Here is a 17,297-nt window from a genome sequence, read left to right as displayed (position 1 = left end):
GAAACAATGAGAAAGAAAGGTTCAGAACTTTTGTAAAACATCACAGTACAGTTGAAAAATATATGGCAAATAGAAATCCTATATGGATGGTGTTAAGAGATAGATGGGTGGTGTTGAATGGAGTGGAAGGATGGGACTAATAACAACTAACAACAACTAATAACAAGATAACTAATAATGTAAGCATACTGTGTCCATAATAAGTATATAGGTTGTAGGTTGGGAGCTTTTGTGAAAGAGCACAGTTAGAAAGATATGGCATATAGAAGCAAACCGGATGGACATCATGAAAATGATCGGAGAGGTTGAGAGTAGAAGAAGTTCAGGAGAAAAAACAAACAAAATATGATTATTGTAAAATTGACTGTGTCCATAAAATGTATATAGTAAGTATAAGCTGGATGTAGAGGCCTAAGCATTGTTGTTCACTAGTTTACTCCAATTAGGGAAAGGGTGGTGGGGTTGGAAAGTAATAAAGGGGAATATATTTTTTAAAAAGGATATGTATGTATGTATGTATGTATGTATGTATGTATGTATGTATGTATGTATGTATGTATGTATGTATGTATGTATGTATGTATGTATGTGTATGAATGTATGTATGTATGTATGTATGTATGTATGTATGTATGTATGTATGTGTATGTGTATGTGTATGTGTATGTGTGTATGTATGTATGTATGTAAGTATGTATGTATGTGTGTATATATGTGTATGTATATAATAATAATAATATGCCATTTAGCAGATGCTTTTATCCAAAGCGACTTACAGTCATGTGTGCATACATATGTATATATATATATATAAACTACAAAATATGGTGATGAGAGGAAACCCAGTGGCCGGCAGTAGGAGAAGATGGAGCGAGATGGATTTGGGTGACATTCTGCTAAGTTTCTCATCGATGAAACATTCGATCTCAATACAGTTTTCTTTTTCCAAAACTAGAATATGTTACAGAGTGGACAAAGTTTTGTATACTTTACCCTGTGCCAAAGTTCTTTAAAAATGGCGTTGTTTAGGAGTGCAAGGGCGATTTGAGTTAATGCACACGCGCACTTCACAGAGTAGGCGTTCCCTAACAGAAATATGCAAATCTATTCTAGAACGCGCCAATAGGCTCTCACTATCTCGTGATATGTGTTCCGCACACTATGATTAATTTGCTATCTTGGGTTAGTTATAAAAATCTTTGGTACCAATCCAACAAGCAAGATGGCTGCGTCGAACCCGTATATTGCACCTCCCACAGGACGCCAAGGGGAACGCTGTTTGTTTTATTCTAAGCATGGTGGTCAAAAATAGATTTCATCATACAAATCCTGTCCTGCTGTTGCTCTCATTTTCACAGGATATCATTAAACGTTTTCAAAAAAGACTTTAAAGAGATCCTGTAATTGTATTGTCATTGAATAAACGAATCCATTAATCATACATGTATTTTATATTCGTATCATAAGCAATAAGCAATTTATGGGGTATATGCAATTTCTAACCGCATCAGAACACAATTCTGCTTTAATACCATAAGATTTGACGTTGCAGTGAGATATCAACACTATTGGCCAGTACAGGAGAGCAACCAGGTCGGCTGATCATGTAGATGCCGCGTATTCATTGAGATCTCTACACAGTACGAGCCACCAACGAAATAGCTGGCCCAACCCGGATGCGCAGAGGGTGATAAATATTGATAATTTCTGTCTCTGTGCGCAGCGCATAGGGAAACTTCTGTAACCCTTGGTGAGGACAGCTCCCCTCCGGTCGATGCTTTGAAGAAAGGGGAGTGTCGAAGTTATCGCATCAGAAGTCAAGTCTGCAGTAGGCCTAGCATAATTGTAAAAGCGCACAGTGGGAGTGTCATCTCCCGTGGGTAGGTGTGTGTGGCACTGGTTTTTCCAAGCCGTGTATAGTTTCATGCCGAATACTGTGCGGTGTGGTAAGCTACCAAGAGCATCGACAAGCGATGGCGGAATGTGGGATGAAGGCGCTGTCTGTCCTGGAGGCGGCCCGCTCCCGCTACGAGAGTTTGCAGATCTCAGATGATGTTTTTGGGGAATCGGGAGATGACAGTAGCGACAATCCCTTTTACAGCACTTCGGGTGACTCGAATTCGGATAACTGTGGCTTGGAGACCGGCGACGATCAAAGGGCAGGGGAGACTGGGAATTGTCAAAACGGAGGTCCACCCGGCTCTGTCTCAAAGACTCAAGCAGAGGAGGATGGCTGGAGCGACACACTGCAAGATATCACGTTGGCCCCCTACAACGAGACATATGGTATGTCATTTAAAGAATAAAGCCTCGCTTGACATAATGAATAGGCTAAGGTCATTATCTCCAATATATAAGATAGGGGGGCTTTGCTTGGTGTGTGTGTGTGTGTGTGTGTGTGTGTGTGCGCGCGCGTCCATCTAGTAAGTAGCCTATGATTGTAGGACCTGATTGAACAGCAGGCCCAGAGAGGGAGAGTGAGAGAGAGAAATCCCAAGACTCCTTCAGTAAAGGATCATGTCACAATATGGATGAATTGCTTGGAGAATTGTGGCTTATATGATTGGTCAGAATCTCAGAAACGGTGAAGGGGCAGTCTGGGCATGTGGTGGAGGCACAGGACAATGAGTCAACCATGAGCAGACAGACATCATGCTGCTCCTCCAAATTAAATAGCCCACACTGTAACACTGAACTGCACTGGGGACCAAACAGGAAATGGTCATAGAGGACAAGTTGCAGAAGAGCCTAAGTTAATTAAAGACATAATATTGGCACAGAACACACATTTGAGCACTCTCTGCCTCTCTCCTCTCTCTCCAGATACAAATAACACTGTGCAACATCTTTGCCAGTTTGGCCACATGTATTTGCCAACTAAGGCATTTTAGTATGCCAATGCATGTTTTGGACCAGCTGCCATTGTAAAGGAATACAGAGCAGTTGCATGTCATACTTAAAGCGGTAAACCCATACTAGTACCAGCAACAACCTAACCAAATATGTAATATTCTTATCCTTACAAACGTCCAGTAAAATGATCAATGTATTACAGTTGTGATCAGTCATATAACAGGTGTTATTACATTGAATATATACTGCATTTCAAATGGAATAGAAGTAGAAACTTAATTGATGTAGCCTACAACACGTAAGTGTAGGTTGAGGTTCCTCCCTTCATCATTACTCTGTTTGAACGCTCTGTCACTGAGACCAGATGTGACTTGCAAATAAATGCCTCCCTCTCTCTACAAGGTGGTCTGGTGGTGCCTTGTGCCACTGTCACGACTTGAGAAAAAATCATGCCATCTGCCTGTAGGCTTTGGTATGGGCTTCAACACAGGCAATGACAGGTGGTGGTGTTAGCCAATGCATTTCAGGCACAAGGCATTGCATTGGGAATCACTTCAGCATAAAGAAGTATTTGTACGTGTACAGTATGTGTGGCTGTCGCTGTCTCGACTAGAGCTGGTTTGTTTCCTCACATTCACTGCTAATAGAATTGGGCCAGTAACCGAAAGGTCGCTGGTTCAAATCCTCGAGCTGGCAAGGTGGAAATATCAGCCGTTCTGCCCTTGAGCAACGCAGTTAACCCCCCAACAACACCTACTCACCAGGCGCCGATGACATGGATGTCAATTAAGGCAGCTTCCCGCACAGCTCTGATTCAGACGGGTTGGGTTAAATGAGGAAGACATATTTCGGTTGATTGCATTCAGTTGGGCAACTGACTAGGTATCCCCCATTCCCTATAAGTTATTTGAGACTGTTGACACAAATGGTAGTGCTGGCAGGTGTATTGAATGAGCAGTAAAAGCTTGAGTGCATCAAACCCATTAGGAGATGAGCAAATAGGGAGGACACAGGGCTGGTGTGGCCAGGAAAGATGAACATGAGGTGGTTCTGTCGTAAGGTTAGATCAACTGAAGGTTTCCATGCAGCAAGCTGGTGCTCACTGAGGACAAGGATATCCAGTGCAAGGTCCAACTAGAGAAATAAAATGTTAATGTGGAGCTTGAGATGTGGGTTTGACTTTGCTGACAGAGTAAATAGGAGAACATAACTCATAAATACATAAATCAAACCTTTGAAAAATGTCTGCACAACATGCATTTTTCATAGGCAAAATGAGAGAGGGCATCTGTATGATTGATATTTAGTCTATTATGAAAATCACACAGCTATAAAAGGGATAGGCAGTACTTAGTAAGCATGGCCATGGGTCTGAAATGTCATCGTATTGGTTTACTTCATTATCCTAGTAAAATCCCTGCAGTGATGCGTATGCACATTAGGACAACCCCCCATGGATTACAGTATATTACAGTATATTAAATTACAGTATAATATACTACAGTATAATATATTACAATATCATATATTACAGTATATTATATTACAGTATATTTTATTACAGTATATTATGTACATTCTTTATAATAGAAAGGCTATAGAATCAATCAAGCTCCATTTCACTTTATTGAATGGCACATACGTTATCTACAGTGTGTTCCTATTATACACACTCTACAGCAGTATTGTAGTTTTCAGGCATTTCAGACCTATTCATGTCATTTTTTAAGAACTTTGGCACAGGGTAAAGTATACAAAACTTAGTCCACTCAGTAACAGATTCTAGTTTTGGAAAAAGAAAACTGTATTGAGATCGAATGTTTCATCGATGAGAAACTTAGCAGAATGTCACCCAAATCCATCTCGCTCCATCTTCTCCTACTGCCGGCCACTGGGTTTCCTCTCATCACCATATTTGGTAGTAAAAATATATATACAGTGAGGGAAAAAAGTATTTGATCCCCTGCTGATTTTGTACGTTTGCCCACTGACAAAGAAATGATCAGTCTATAATTTTAATGGTAGGTTTATTTGAACAGTGAGAGACAGAATAACAACAACAAAATCCAGAAAAACGCATGTCAAAAATGTTATAAATGGATTTGCATTTTAATGAGGGAAATAAGTATTTGACCCCCTCTCAATCAGAAAGATTTCTGGCTCCCAGGTGTCTTTTATACAGGTAACGAGCTGAGATTAGGAGCACACTCTTAAAGGGAGTGCTCCTAACCTCAGTTTGTTACCTGTATAAACGACACCTGTCCACAACCTCAAACAGTCACACTCCAAACTCCACTATGGCCAAGCCCAAAGAGCTGTCAAAGGACACCAGAAACAAAATTGTAGACCTGCACCAGGCTGGGAAGACTGTATCTGCAATAGGTAAGCAGCTTGGTTTGAAGAAATCAACTGTGGGAGCAATTATTAGGAAATGGAAGACATACAAGACCACTGATAATCTCCCTCGATCTGGGGCTCCACGCAAGATCTCACCCCGTGGGGTCAAAATGATCACAAGAACGGTGAGCAAAAATCCCAGAACCACACAGGGGGACCTAGTGAATGACCTGCAGAGAGCTGGGACCAAAATAACAAAGCCTACCATCAGTAACACACTACGCCGCCAGGGACTCAAATCCTGCAGTGCCAGACGTGTCCCCCCTGCTTAAGCCAGTACATGTCCAGGCCCGTCTGAAGTTTGCTAGAGTGCATTTGGATGATCCAGAAGAGGATTGGGAGAATGTCATATGGTCAGATGAAACCAAAATATAACTTTTTGGTAAAAACTCAACTCGTCGTGTTTGGAGGACAAAGAATGCTGAGTTGCATACAAAGAACACCATACCTACTGTGAAGCATTGGGGTGGAAACATCATGCTTTGGGGCTGTTTTTCTGCAAAGGGACCAGGACGACTGATCCGTGTAAAGGAAAGAATGAATGGGGCCATGTATCGTGAGATTTTGAGTGAAAACCTCCTTCCATCAGCAAGGGCATTGAAGATGAAACGTGGCTGGGTCTTTCAGCATGACAATGATCCCAAACACACCGCCCAGGCAACGAAGGAGTGGCTTCGTAAGGAGCATTTCAAGGTCCTGGAGTGGCCTAGCCAGTCTCCAGATCTCAACCCCATAGAAAATCTTTGGAGGGAGTTGAAAGTCTGTGTTGCCCAGCGACAGCCCCAAAACATCACTGCTCTAGAGGAGATCTGCATGGAGGAATGGGCCAAAATACCAGCAACAGTGAGTGAAAACCTTGTGAAGACTTACAGAAAACGTTTGACCTGTGTCATTGCCAACAAAGGGTATATAACAAAGTATTGAGAAACTTTTGTTATTGACCAAATACTTATTTTCCACCACAATTTGCAAATAAATTCATAAAGAATCCTACAATGTGATTTTCTGGATTTTTTTTTCTCAATTTGTCTGTCATAGTTGACGTGTACCTATGATGAAAATTACAGGCCTCTCTCATCTTTTTAAGTGGGAGAACTTGCACAATTGGTGGCTGACTAAATACTTTTTTTCCCCACTGTACATACATATACATACATACATACATACATACATACATACATACATACATACATACATACATACATACATGCATACACATACATATCCTTTCTTTAAAATATATTCCCCTTTATTACTTTCCAACCCCACCACCCTTTCCCTAATTGGAGTAAACTATTGAACAACAATGCTTAGGCCTCTACTTCCAGCTTATACTTACTATATACATTTTATGGACACAGTCAATTTTACAATAATTATATTTTGTTTGTTTTTTTCCTATTAATGTCAAAAAGGTGCCAGTCTGTTTCCATGCCTGAAAGACTAACATTCCGATTGATTTCAAAACCCACATAATCTGAATACCAACCCACTGCATTTAGTGTACATTACTGCAGCTGAAGAATCAGTGTCTTCCCACTTGGCACAGACGTCAATTCAACATCTATTCCACGTTGGTTCAACGTAATTTAGTTGAAATTATGTGGAAACAACACCAGTGTGTGCCCAGTGGGTTACTTTTGTGGTAAACGCAGCCAACACAGTGATCCTTTCAATCTGAATGCTTAATCTATCCTAATACAAATGTATCTCTTACAGAATATGTACCATTATATTGTGACGTCACGAGAGGCTACACAGCTTTCAGCGGGATTGCTCAAGTAGTGCAAGGAGACAAGGTTCAAACAAAACAAGGATTTTATTATAGGTCTTGGGAAATTAACGAAAATATAACAAAATTCTGTTCTCTTGTGGCTCTTTAAGGGTTAACAGTTCAGGGATGTCTCTTCCACATCCAAAATCATAATTCTCACTCGCTCAGATAACTTTTCCCCAGCCTTACTGTAGTCCACGTTGCAGCTAGTGGCCAACCCAGCAAAAAGTCCTTCCAAATGTCTCTCACGTATTTCCACCGGTGCATATATCCAAAGGTGAGTATTTCCCAAAGGTAAGTATCTCCAAATCCTTATATTCCTCCTGGAAGTGGACGTGCAGCACTCTTGTCCTCCAGAGAGCCCAGGTTGGAGACTGTGTTTCTTCACCCCCACCCACTCCCCTCAGTGTGTCTCTTCCCTTCCCAAACCTTCAGCTCATCAGCTCCTGATTTGTTTCAGCTGCGTGGGAAGATTGGCCATAGAGGGGTGGAGTTCCCGACCATACCAGCAGATGGAGCCATAGCTGTCTGGGTTTGCAGCCACCTCAGGGGGATGTAACGTCCCTCCAGGACACAGCCTCTCGTGACATCACACATCCCCCTCCTCGGGACCGACGTCCTCGTCGGGGTAAAGGCAGCGAAGAAGGCATCACGCCGGGAGAGGGCGTCCGCATTGCCGTGGTGCTTGCCAGCCCTGTGGGCAACAGAAAAGTTAAACGGTTGCAAGCTCAAAAACCATCTGGTTACTCTACTGTTTGATTCCTTGTTCTTGGCCATCCACTGCAGAGGGGCGTGATCAGATACCACCATGAAACGTCGGCCCAGGAGATAGAACCGAAGGGACTCCAGGGCCCAGACTACAGCCAGACATTCTTTCTCCACCGTTGAATAGTTCTTCTCTCTTGGAAGTAACTTTCTGCTTAGGTAGAGAATGGGATGTTCTTCACCGTCATGTGCCTGGGTGAGGACAGCACCCAGACCCACCTCCGAAGCATCCGCTTGGACAATGAATTCCTTCTTGAAGTCTGGTGCCACCAGGATCGGACTGGAGCAGAGTGCTCGCTTCAGGTTGAGGAAAGCCGCCTCCGCCGCAGGGTTCCACTTCACCATTCGTGAGTGGCGTTTGGTCGTCAGCTCCGTCAACGGTGCAGCTATGGTAGCAAAATCTGCAATAAAGCGTCTATAGTAGCCAGCGAGGCCCAAAAATGACCTTACTTGCTTCTTGGTGATGGGCTGCGGCCAGTCCTGTATGGCCCGCAGTTTGGCTTCCTGTGGTTTGACCAACCCCGCCCAATGGTGTACCCCAGGTAGTTTGTCTCACTGAAGGCCAGCTTGCACTTCTTCGGGTTTGCCGTGAGCCCTGCTTCCCCTGAGCGAATCCAGCACCGCTTGTACCCGGGGTATGTGGTTGGCCCAATCCGGACTTTGTATAACAACATCATCCAAATAAGCCGCTGCGTGCCTCTTGTGGGCGCAAGGACTCGATCCATCAGGCGTTGGAACGTGGCAGGTGCCCCGTGGAGACCAAACGGAAGTCGGGTATACTGGTAGAGCCCCTCCCGGGGTGGCAAAGGCTGTCTTCTCCTTGGACGCCGGGGTCAGGGGCACCTGCCAGTAGCCTTTTGTGAGATCAAGAGTGGTTAGGAAACGAGCATGCCCCAAGGAGTCTATTAAATCATCGACACGAGGCATTGGGTATGCATCAAATTCAGACACTTCATTCAACTTTCGATAGTCATTACAAAATCGCACTGAACCGTCTGGCTTGGGAACTAGTACGATGGGACTTGCCCAGGCACTGTGGGACTCTTCGATTACTCCCAACTCCCGCATCTTCCTTACCTCCTTCTGTATAACCACTTTACGAGCCTCTGGCACGCGGTACGGGCGCTGGTTTACCGTTCGGCCAGGCATGGTGCGGATCTCATGTTGGACCACCTCTGTGTGACCGGGAAGGGAGGAGAAGACATCCTGGTTCTGCTCCACGAGTTCCAGGGCCATCTGTCGTTGATGTGGGGACAGATTTGGACCCAGCTGAACCTCTTCTCGCGCCGGTTCCTTGGTCTCTGTGGGGGTAGACAGCTGAACATCGCCTCTCTGGCGTGCCACTTCTTTAAAAGGTTAACATGATAAATCTGCTCAGTTTTTCTTTTATCTGGTTGCCTCACCTTGTAGTTTACTTCTCCCATGCGTTCAATGACCTCATATGGTCCTTGCCAGGTTGCCAGGAATTTACACTCAACGGTTGGCACCAGGACCAGCACTCTGTCCCCCGGCTTAAACTCCCTGGGTTGAGCAGATCTGTTGTAGGAGGCTTGCTGTTGCCGCTGACTGGCCTCCAGGTGTTCCCCGCATCATGGGATAGATGGCCTTCATTCTCTCCCTCATAGCCCCGACATGGTCGATCAGTGTCCGCTGTTGGCATGGCTGCTCCTCCCAGGCCTCCTTGGCGATGTCGAGCAGTCCTCTGGGTCTGTAGGAAAGCAAGAGCTCAAAGGGTGAAAAACCAGTAGAAGACTGAGGTACCTCTCTCACCGCAAATAATATGTATGGTAACAGCTGATCCCAGTTGCGCCCATCTTCCCCTACCGCTTTCCGCAGCATGGATTTTAGTGTTTTGTTAAAACGTTCGACTAGGCCATCTGTCTCTGCAACTGCAATTCCTCTGCCTTCAGAAGGTTGGCTTTCTTTTGCTCCTCCAAGAGAGCCACGTTTGCTTGCATCTGGGCTTGCTGGCCAGCAACAAGGGCTTTCAATATGTCCTCCATTTCAGTCGGCGGGGAGCCTACGGCCAACTTGGAAAACTGGGTGATCAAACCTTCGGTATCCTCCTCTGACATGCACTATTAACGCTTGAGCTTGCCCGTATTCTCCACCATCTGTGACGTCACGAGAGGCTACACAGCTTTCAGCGGGATTGCTCAAGTAGTGCAAGGAGACAAGGTTCAAACAAAACAAGGATTTTATTATAGGTCTTGGGAAATTAACGAAAATATAACAAAATTCTGTTCTCTTGTGGCTCTTTAAGGGTTAACAGTTCAGGGATGTCTCTTCCACATCCAAAATCATAATTCTCACTCGCTCAGATAACTTTTCCCCAGCCTTACTGTAGTCCACGTTGCAGCTAGTGGCCAACCCAGCAAAAAGTCCTTCCAAATGTCTCTCACGTATTTCCACCGGTGCATATATCCAAAGGTGAGTATTTCCCAAAGGTAAGTATCTCCAAATCCTTATATTCCTCCTGGAAGTGGACGTGCAGCACTCTTGTCCTCCAGAGAGCCCAGGTTGGAGACTGTGTTTCTTCACCCCCCACCCACTCCCTCAGTGTGTCTCTTCCCTTCCCAAACCTTCAGCTCATCAGCTCCTGATTTGTTTCAGCTGCGTGGGAAGATTGGCCATAGAGGGGTGGAGTTCCCGACCATACCAGCAGATGGAGCCATAGCTGTCTGGGTTTGCAGCCACCTCAGGGGGATGTAACGTCCCTCCAGGACACAGCCTCTCGTGACATCACAATATGTATTGTGTGGAGCTCTGCCATGTGGTTGTTTGTTGCCTGACAAAATAACTTGCACCCTAGTTTAAATATGAGCTATAAAGGCAGGATTATGGGAGAATAATATATGCAGTGGTTAGTGAATGCTTTTGAGGCTCCTCTTATTGATGTCTTTAGTAGCAGAAGACTTCTTAAAATCCTTAATCCTATGCTATCAGTCAATGGTGTGGGATAGTAGGAATTTAACATAATGTGGGAAAACTCTTTTCAGAATGGAATTCTTAATCATGGGAATAAAACAATTATATTCCATAAAAAATATTTATTATGCATATTATTTTTTGCCTGACTTTTGTTTACTGTATTGCTTTTATGGCAACCCGAATGAATCTGTCTTTGGAAATCCATGCATCTAAGGCAGTCATGCTGTATTTTGCATTTTGCTGTGAAGTTTGAAAGTCTACTGGATTAAATGAGTGGTCTCTTAAAACAATTTCTGCAGTGTGAGCCACCCTTTGGCCTGTAGCCTACTTAGATGTATCTCTCTCACAGTCTGGGTTTGAGGAATTGGTGAGCTACAATATTTACAAACTATACAGTACTAAGTGCCCAAAAGTAACAATTTGTAGCACGGTCAACCTGGCCTGTACATTCAGCGCAAGAGTAGTAATGTAAAAATCTACTGTATTTCTTCAGCAAACCAAACTAGTTAGTTCATTTTGGTCCTTTAAAGACCCAACAATTTCCTTATCTCTTAGGGACGTTAGAGAGGACATGAGTCTTCCTTTTAGCCAAATAGCTAACCCAAACAGTCTTCCAGACATGGAATTCCAGATGTGGTTAATTGGGCCTGAATTTATACTGCGGTTTAGAGACATTTTCTCACTCCAGTAAATGTGCTTGCTACAAGTGTGCCAAGAAAAATAGGTCTGACTCTCTCACACAATTAAAAGCTGATGATTTTATTACACCTTATGGTTCATCCACTTTGAATTGAGAGAGTCACGCCTATTTTTCTAGATGAGCTCTCGTGTGATTTTTGGCTGCACCTTGACACATGTTGGTTGAGGTGCTCCTCTACTCTCTTACTGACTTTATAAGAGGAGAGAGCAACAGATAAATTAGTTTCATTTCTGTTTTTGTGAAGTGTCAGGATCTGCTTAAGTCCAGAGATACTTCACAACCACAGCTCACACAGGTAACAAACAGATGTGATGATGACCTGTGACAGCTCAGTGCTGCAGTTTAATCTGGGCTCTATTCTCTATTAATTGGCTCTCTAAATGCTAGAGTTCACTGTCTGTAAGACTGTCTAAGTCAGTTTTAAGGGAGGACTGCCTTACCTGAGGTGTGTTTAATCTTACACATTGCCAATTTAGTCAAATGAGAAGGTAAGATTTATATTCACCAAGTTGGCCTTGACTTGATTAACATGCATGGGAAACTAGTATGTCAATGTTGATGAGTGGGCTTGACCTAACAAGGTTATAGCTGTCGGCTTGCATAAGCAGGAATTAATTGTTTGAGACAAGACAATGGCTGTTTTCATTCACGATAGTGTTGTAACAAATGACATTAATGAACCCTTTCCTCAAGCCCAAAAAGCGGTATTCTTGTTTCGATGACATTATGGTTACTGTCATGTTGAATAGAAGTTGATTGCAACCCTAGGGGTGACAGCGACCCACAATCCAGATGACAAAGACTTGAAAGAAATGTTGGTTCATATGCAGGCCTACGCATTGTGCTTTTTTAGAGTACAAAATAACTCGATGCACAAAAGAGCTCCATACTGTCAAAGTACTGTAATTCACTTTTTTAGAAATCATAGTCATTTAAACAGTAAGACTCCATTTACAATTAATGTGTGATTAATGCTGTCAAATAAAAATAACAATCTGAGGCAGGTTTTGAAATGGGCGAGTGATGCTTTGACTGCAGCTCCATCATCCGTGTCTCTGTCTCTCTCCCTGTCACCAGGCCCTACCCAGAGAATGCCAGCCACAGCCACTTGCATGGACTTCTTCCAGCTCTTTGTGCCCGACAACGCCATCCAGAACATGTTGACGCAGACCAACATGTACGCCAAGAAGTACCAGGAGCGCTTCGGCAGTGACGAGGGCTGGCAGAACGTGACCGTGGCTGAGATGAAGGCCTTCCTGGGCTTCGTGACTTCCACCAGCGTTCACCGCTGTGAGTCAGTGCTCAGCATCTGGAGCAGCGGCTTCTTCAGCAACCGCAGCATCGCACTCAAGATGAGCCAGGCGCGCTTCGAGAAGATCCTCAAGTACTTCCATATCGTGGCCTTCCGCTCCAGCCACGGCAGCCATGGCCTCTACAAGATCCAGCCCTTCCTGGACTCACTGCAGCAGTCGTTCGGCTGCAGCACATTCCGCCCCTCTCAGACTCAGGTATGGCGCTGGGCTGCTGTGTAAACTGTTTAGCTTTGGACATGTTTAGTACAAATGACTAGGGGTTGTAACCCAAAAAAAAAAAAAAAAAACATTGTTCGGTTACACTGTTCCGACCAGCAATATAAAATTCTGAACCGGTTCTAATAAATAAAAAAAAGTATGGTTTATATGGTTTCTTTTTGTTCCTTTTTTAACCCGTGAAATAAACCATTTTTTACAGTTAGCTCATTAATTTACTTCACCAATCAGTGTGGATAGAGCAGGCAAGCTAGTTGTTATCATGCGTGATGGGCAGACAAGTGTATCCTATGGCGCAAGATGCGACTGAAATGTTGTGGGTGGGGAGAGAGCAAGAGAGGGTTGAGGAGGAGGCTTGAAGCGTTGGGCATCTTGTTATGACATGCATTATCTGAATTAGGTCCACAGAATTATACCTAGGAGGAGCGGCTTCTATGGAGGAACTTGGAATGTCCTTTGAGCTAGCTAGCTAACAAGCTTGTGTGTGTAGAGGGGCACCAGAATTAAAAACACATATTGTTGTAGTTAATAAATCCAACGTGAAACGTGATAACTAGTCCTATAGTATCCTTAACTAGCATTGAAAATGAATCCATTCTTCTCTTCTCGAATTACACTTGTAACGTCAGTACAGTAGGGGAGGGGCATGTAGCCTAAATACGCACACACACTGGCAAAGATTTTTAGCTTGCGGGCAGACACTGGAATAGGTTTCTGAGTGACAGAGTGAAGGCTTTGCATAGGCATTTTGTAGCATTTTTTTTGTGGGACTAGAAAAAAATGCCTGGAACGTAAGATAACATTATTAAGCGGTTCCCATGCTTTTAAAATAATGGTTCTGTTCCGCCGAGGCGGCAGGTAGTTTAGTGGTTAAGAGCGTTGTGCCAGTAACCGAAAGGTCGCTGGTTCTAATCCCCGAGCCGACTAGGTGAAAAATCTGTCGATGTGCCCTTGAGCAAGGCACTTAACCCTAATTGCTCCTGTAAGTCGCTCTGGATAAGAGCGTCTGCTAAATTACTAAAATGTAAAATGAATCACTTTCGTTCCCAGTTCTGTTTCTGTTCCTTGAAAAATGTAGTTATTTTCCAGTTTTCTGTTCTGTTCCCTGAACTGGTTCCAACACCTGCAGATGACAGTTACAGTATATAGAGTTTAATGAACCCTTTTAGATCATAACACCTTTTAGATCACCTTTTAGATGATACACATCAGTTATTGTATATTACAGTTCAGTATCCTGCACTGTCAACACAAACAGAAACAGGATATTACAGCTTGGTGTGCCCAGCTCTGGGTACATTTAGAACAAACTCAAAATACAACAGTGTTCAGGTAGTTAGGTTGTCTTTTGGAAAAACATTCCTGGAACAATAGTACATTGTGTCCATGTTTGTCCTAGTTTATAACAGACTCACAGTTAAATATTCAGCTCCCAAAGCAGTGTTCTGTTGTGAGTAAACTTGTTTTCTATTCAAATGTTAATCTCACATCTGGCAGCAGCTGAATAACGTGTATTTGGGTTGTCTAATCAAGAGGGATTGGTTCAGATTAAGTTAAGAAACAAGCCAATGCACACTGAAAATCCTTGCTTCATTTTGAATTGATTGACATGAGCCAATTTGCACCCTCCCATGACGATTCCACCAACTCTTTCAGAATCTTGGCAATGTGAACTTTTCTGAAAGGAGGACAACTTGTCTTCTGTGTTTCTGTGCCAGGAAGAAGTGGGCTGGGAGGAAGAAGTGGGCTGGGAGGAAGAAGTGTACAGGGAGGAAGAAGTGTACAGGGAGGAAGAAGTGGGCTGGGAGGAAGAAGTGGGCTGGGAGGAAGAAGTGTACAGGGAGGAAGAAGTGTACAGGGAGGAAGAAGTGGGCTGGGAGGAAGAAGTGTACAGGGAGGAAGAAGTGGGCTGGGAGGAAGAAGTGTACAGGGAGGAAGAAGTGTACAGGGAGGAAGAAGTGTACAGGGAGGAAGAAGTGTACAGGGAGGAAGAAGTGTACAGGGAGGAAGAAGTGTACAGGGAGGAAGAAGTGGGCTGGGAGGAAGAAGTGGGCTGGGAGGAAGAAGTGGGCTGGGAGGAAGAAGTGTACAGGGAGGAAGAAGTGTACAGGGAGGAAGAAGTGTACAGGGAGGAAGAAGTGGGCTGGGAGGAAGAAGTGTACAGGGAGGAAGAAGTGGGCTGGGAGGAAGAAGTGTACAGGGAGGAAGAAGTGTAGAGGGAGGAAGAAGTGTACAGGGAGGAAGAAGTGTACAGGGAGGAAGAAGTGGGCTGGGAGGAAGAAGTGGGCTGGGAGGAAGAAGTGGGCTGGGAGGAAGAAGTGTACAGGGAGGAAGAAGTGTACAGGGAGGAAGAAGTGGGCTGGGAGGAAGAAGTGTACAGGGAGGAAGAAGTGGGCTGGGAGGAAGAAGTGTACAGGGAGGAAGAAGTGGGCTGGGAGGAAGAAGTGTACAGGGAGGAAGAAGTGTACAGGGAGGAAGAAGTGTACAGGGAGGAAGAAGTGTACAGGGAGGAAGAAGTGTACAGGGAGGAAGAAGTGTACAGGGAGGAAGAAGTGGGCTGGGAGGAAGAAATGTACAGGGAGGAAGAAGTGTACAGGGAGGAAGAAGTGTACAGGGAGGAAGAAGTGGGCTGGGAGGAAGAAGTGGGCTGGGAGGAAGAAGTGTACAGGGAGGAAGAAGTGTACAGGGAGGAAGAAGTGTACAGGGAGGAAGAAGTGGGCTGGGAGGAAGAAGTGTACAGGGAGGAAGAAGTGGGCTGGGAGGAAGAAGTGTACAGGGAGGAAGAAGTGGGCTGGGAGGAAGAAGTGTACAGGGAGGAAGAAGTGGGCTGGGAGGATACGAAGTTGAAATGTTGTTGACCTTACAGAAATAATTACATGTGACTGCCACTGTGTCAGGCCATGGCAGGGATTTCTCCACCAGTCCTCCATTCTACTTCAGTTTTAAGTACTACTTTGAAACAGACATACCCAAATAACCAACCAATATAACAACGAATATAACAACCAATATGACAATCAATTTAATAACCAATATAACAACCAATGTGACAACCAATATGACAATCAATCTAACAACCGATATAACAATCAATTTAACAACCAATATAACAACCGATATAACAATCAATTTAACAACCGATATAACAACCAATATAGCAACCAATATAGCAACCGATATAATAACCAAAATGACAATCAATTTAACAACTGAAATAACAACCGATATAACAATCAATATAACAACCAATATAACAACTGATATAACACTCGATATAGCAACCAATGTGACAACCAATGTGACAACCAATGTGACAACCAATATGACATTTTAGTAAAGAAATAAAAAGGCTTCGTTGTATTATCTGAAATGCAAATTCCCAATAAAATTTTGTAAATTGTATAACACTTGTTAGGGCTGTAAGGATACAGTATCGCAATATTTTTTCTATGCCAAAATTAAAACACGAAGCAGACCAAACTCTTTGGTCCCTTAAAGCTCAACTAAAGGCAATGAACAACTTCTCTGATAGAAAACAGCATATGTAGCATCGCTTTTAGCCAGAAACATTTATTCTAGTGTCAAAATTGACTACTAAGTGTAAATAGGATAATTTTGGTCATAAAGTCAGTCTTGTCCAAAACTGAGTTTTATAAGAGAGTTTGTCATGACTTTGGTTTTTATTTTGACAATGCTAACTTTCCCAATAACATGGCATACACAGCTGCGGTGATTGCACTCTATCCAATCCTAACGCAGAACACATAGACCGTGAGACAGACCTGCCCATCAGCGCAGCGGATCTGACTTTGTTTATGTAAGACAACACGTTGTGCATTTTGTTACTTGAGAAATACTGCACCAAACACCTTAGCTAGATTTAAAATTGCGCGACTAAAACCTCTTCGGCAAAAATTTCAAAGTGTATTACAGATTCCTTGAGCTACACTACATGACCAAAAGTATGTGGACACCTGCTCGTCGAACATCTCATCCAAAATCATGGGCATTAATATGGAGTTGGTCCCTCCTTTGCTGCTATAACAGCCTCCACTCTTCTGGGAAGGCTTTCCACTAGATGTTGGAACATTGCTGCGGGGACTTGCTTCTATTCAGCCACAAGACAATTAGTGAGGTCGGGCACTGATGGGCGATTAGACCTGGCTCGAAGTCGGCTTTCCAATTCATCCCAAAGGTGTTCGATGGGATTGAGGTCAGGGCTCTGTGCAGGCCAGTTATGTTCTTCCACACCAATCTCGACAAACCATTTCTGTATGGACCTCGCGTTGTGCACGGGGGCATTGTCATGCTGAAACAGGAAAAGGCCTTCCCCAAACTGTTGCCACAA

At 43.8% G+C, this 17,297-nt stretch overlaps 1 protein-coding gene across 1 annotated transcript in view; it reads left to right on the top strand.

Annotated features, from left to right (window-relative positions):
* Window positions 1-1,761: 1,761 nt before the first annotated feature.
* Window positions 1,762-17,297, top strand: part of LOC121547619 (piggyBac transposable element-derived protein 5) — a 50,666-nt gene continuing 35,130 nt past the window's right edge. The window contains exons 1-2 of the mRNA XM_041858969.2: window positions 1,762-2,286; window positions 12,498-12,928. Of these exons, the coding sequence (XP_041714903.1) occupies window positions 1,974-2,286; window positions 12,498-12,928 (744 nt within the window). The 5' untranslated portion in view covers window positions 1,762-1,973. The remainder of the gene's footprint in view (window positions 2,287-12,497; window positions 12,929-17,297) is intronic.

The sequence above is a fragment of the Coregonus clupeaformis genome, chromosome 31 (genome assembly GCF_020615455.1).
Source record: "Coregonus clupeaformis isolate EN_2021a chromosome 31, ASM2061545v1, whole genome shotgun sequence".
NCBI lineage: Eukaryota > Metazoa > Chordata > Actinopteri > Salmoniformes > Salmonidae > Coregonus > Coregonus clupeaformis.
This window is presented reverse-complemented; position numbering and strand designations above follow the sequence as displayed.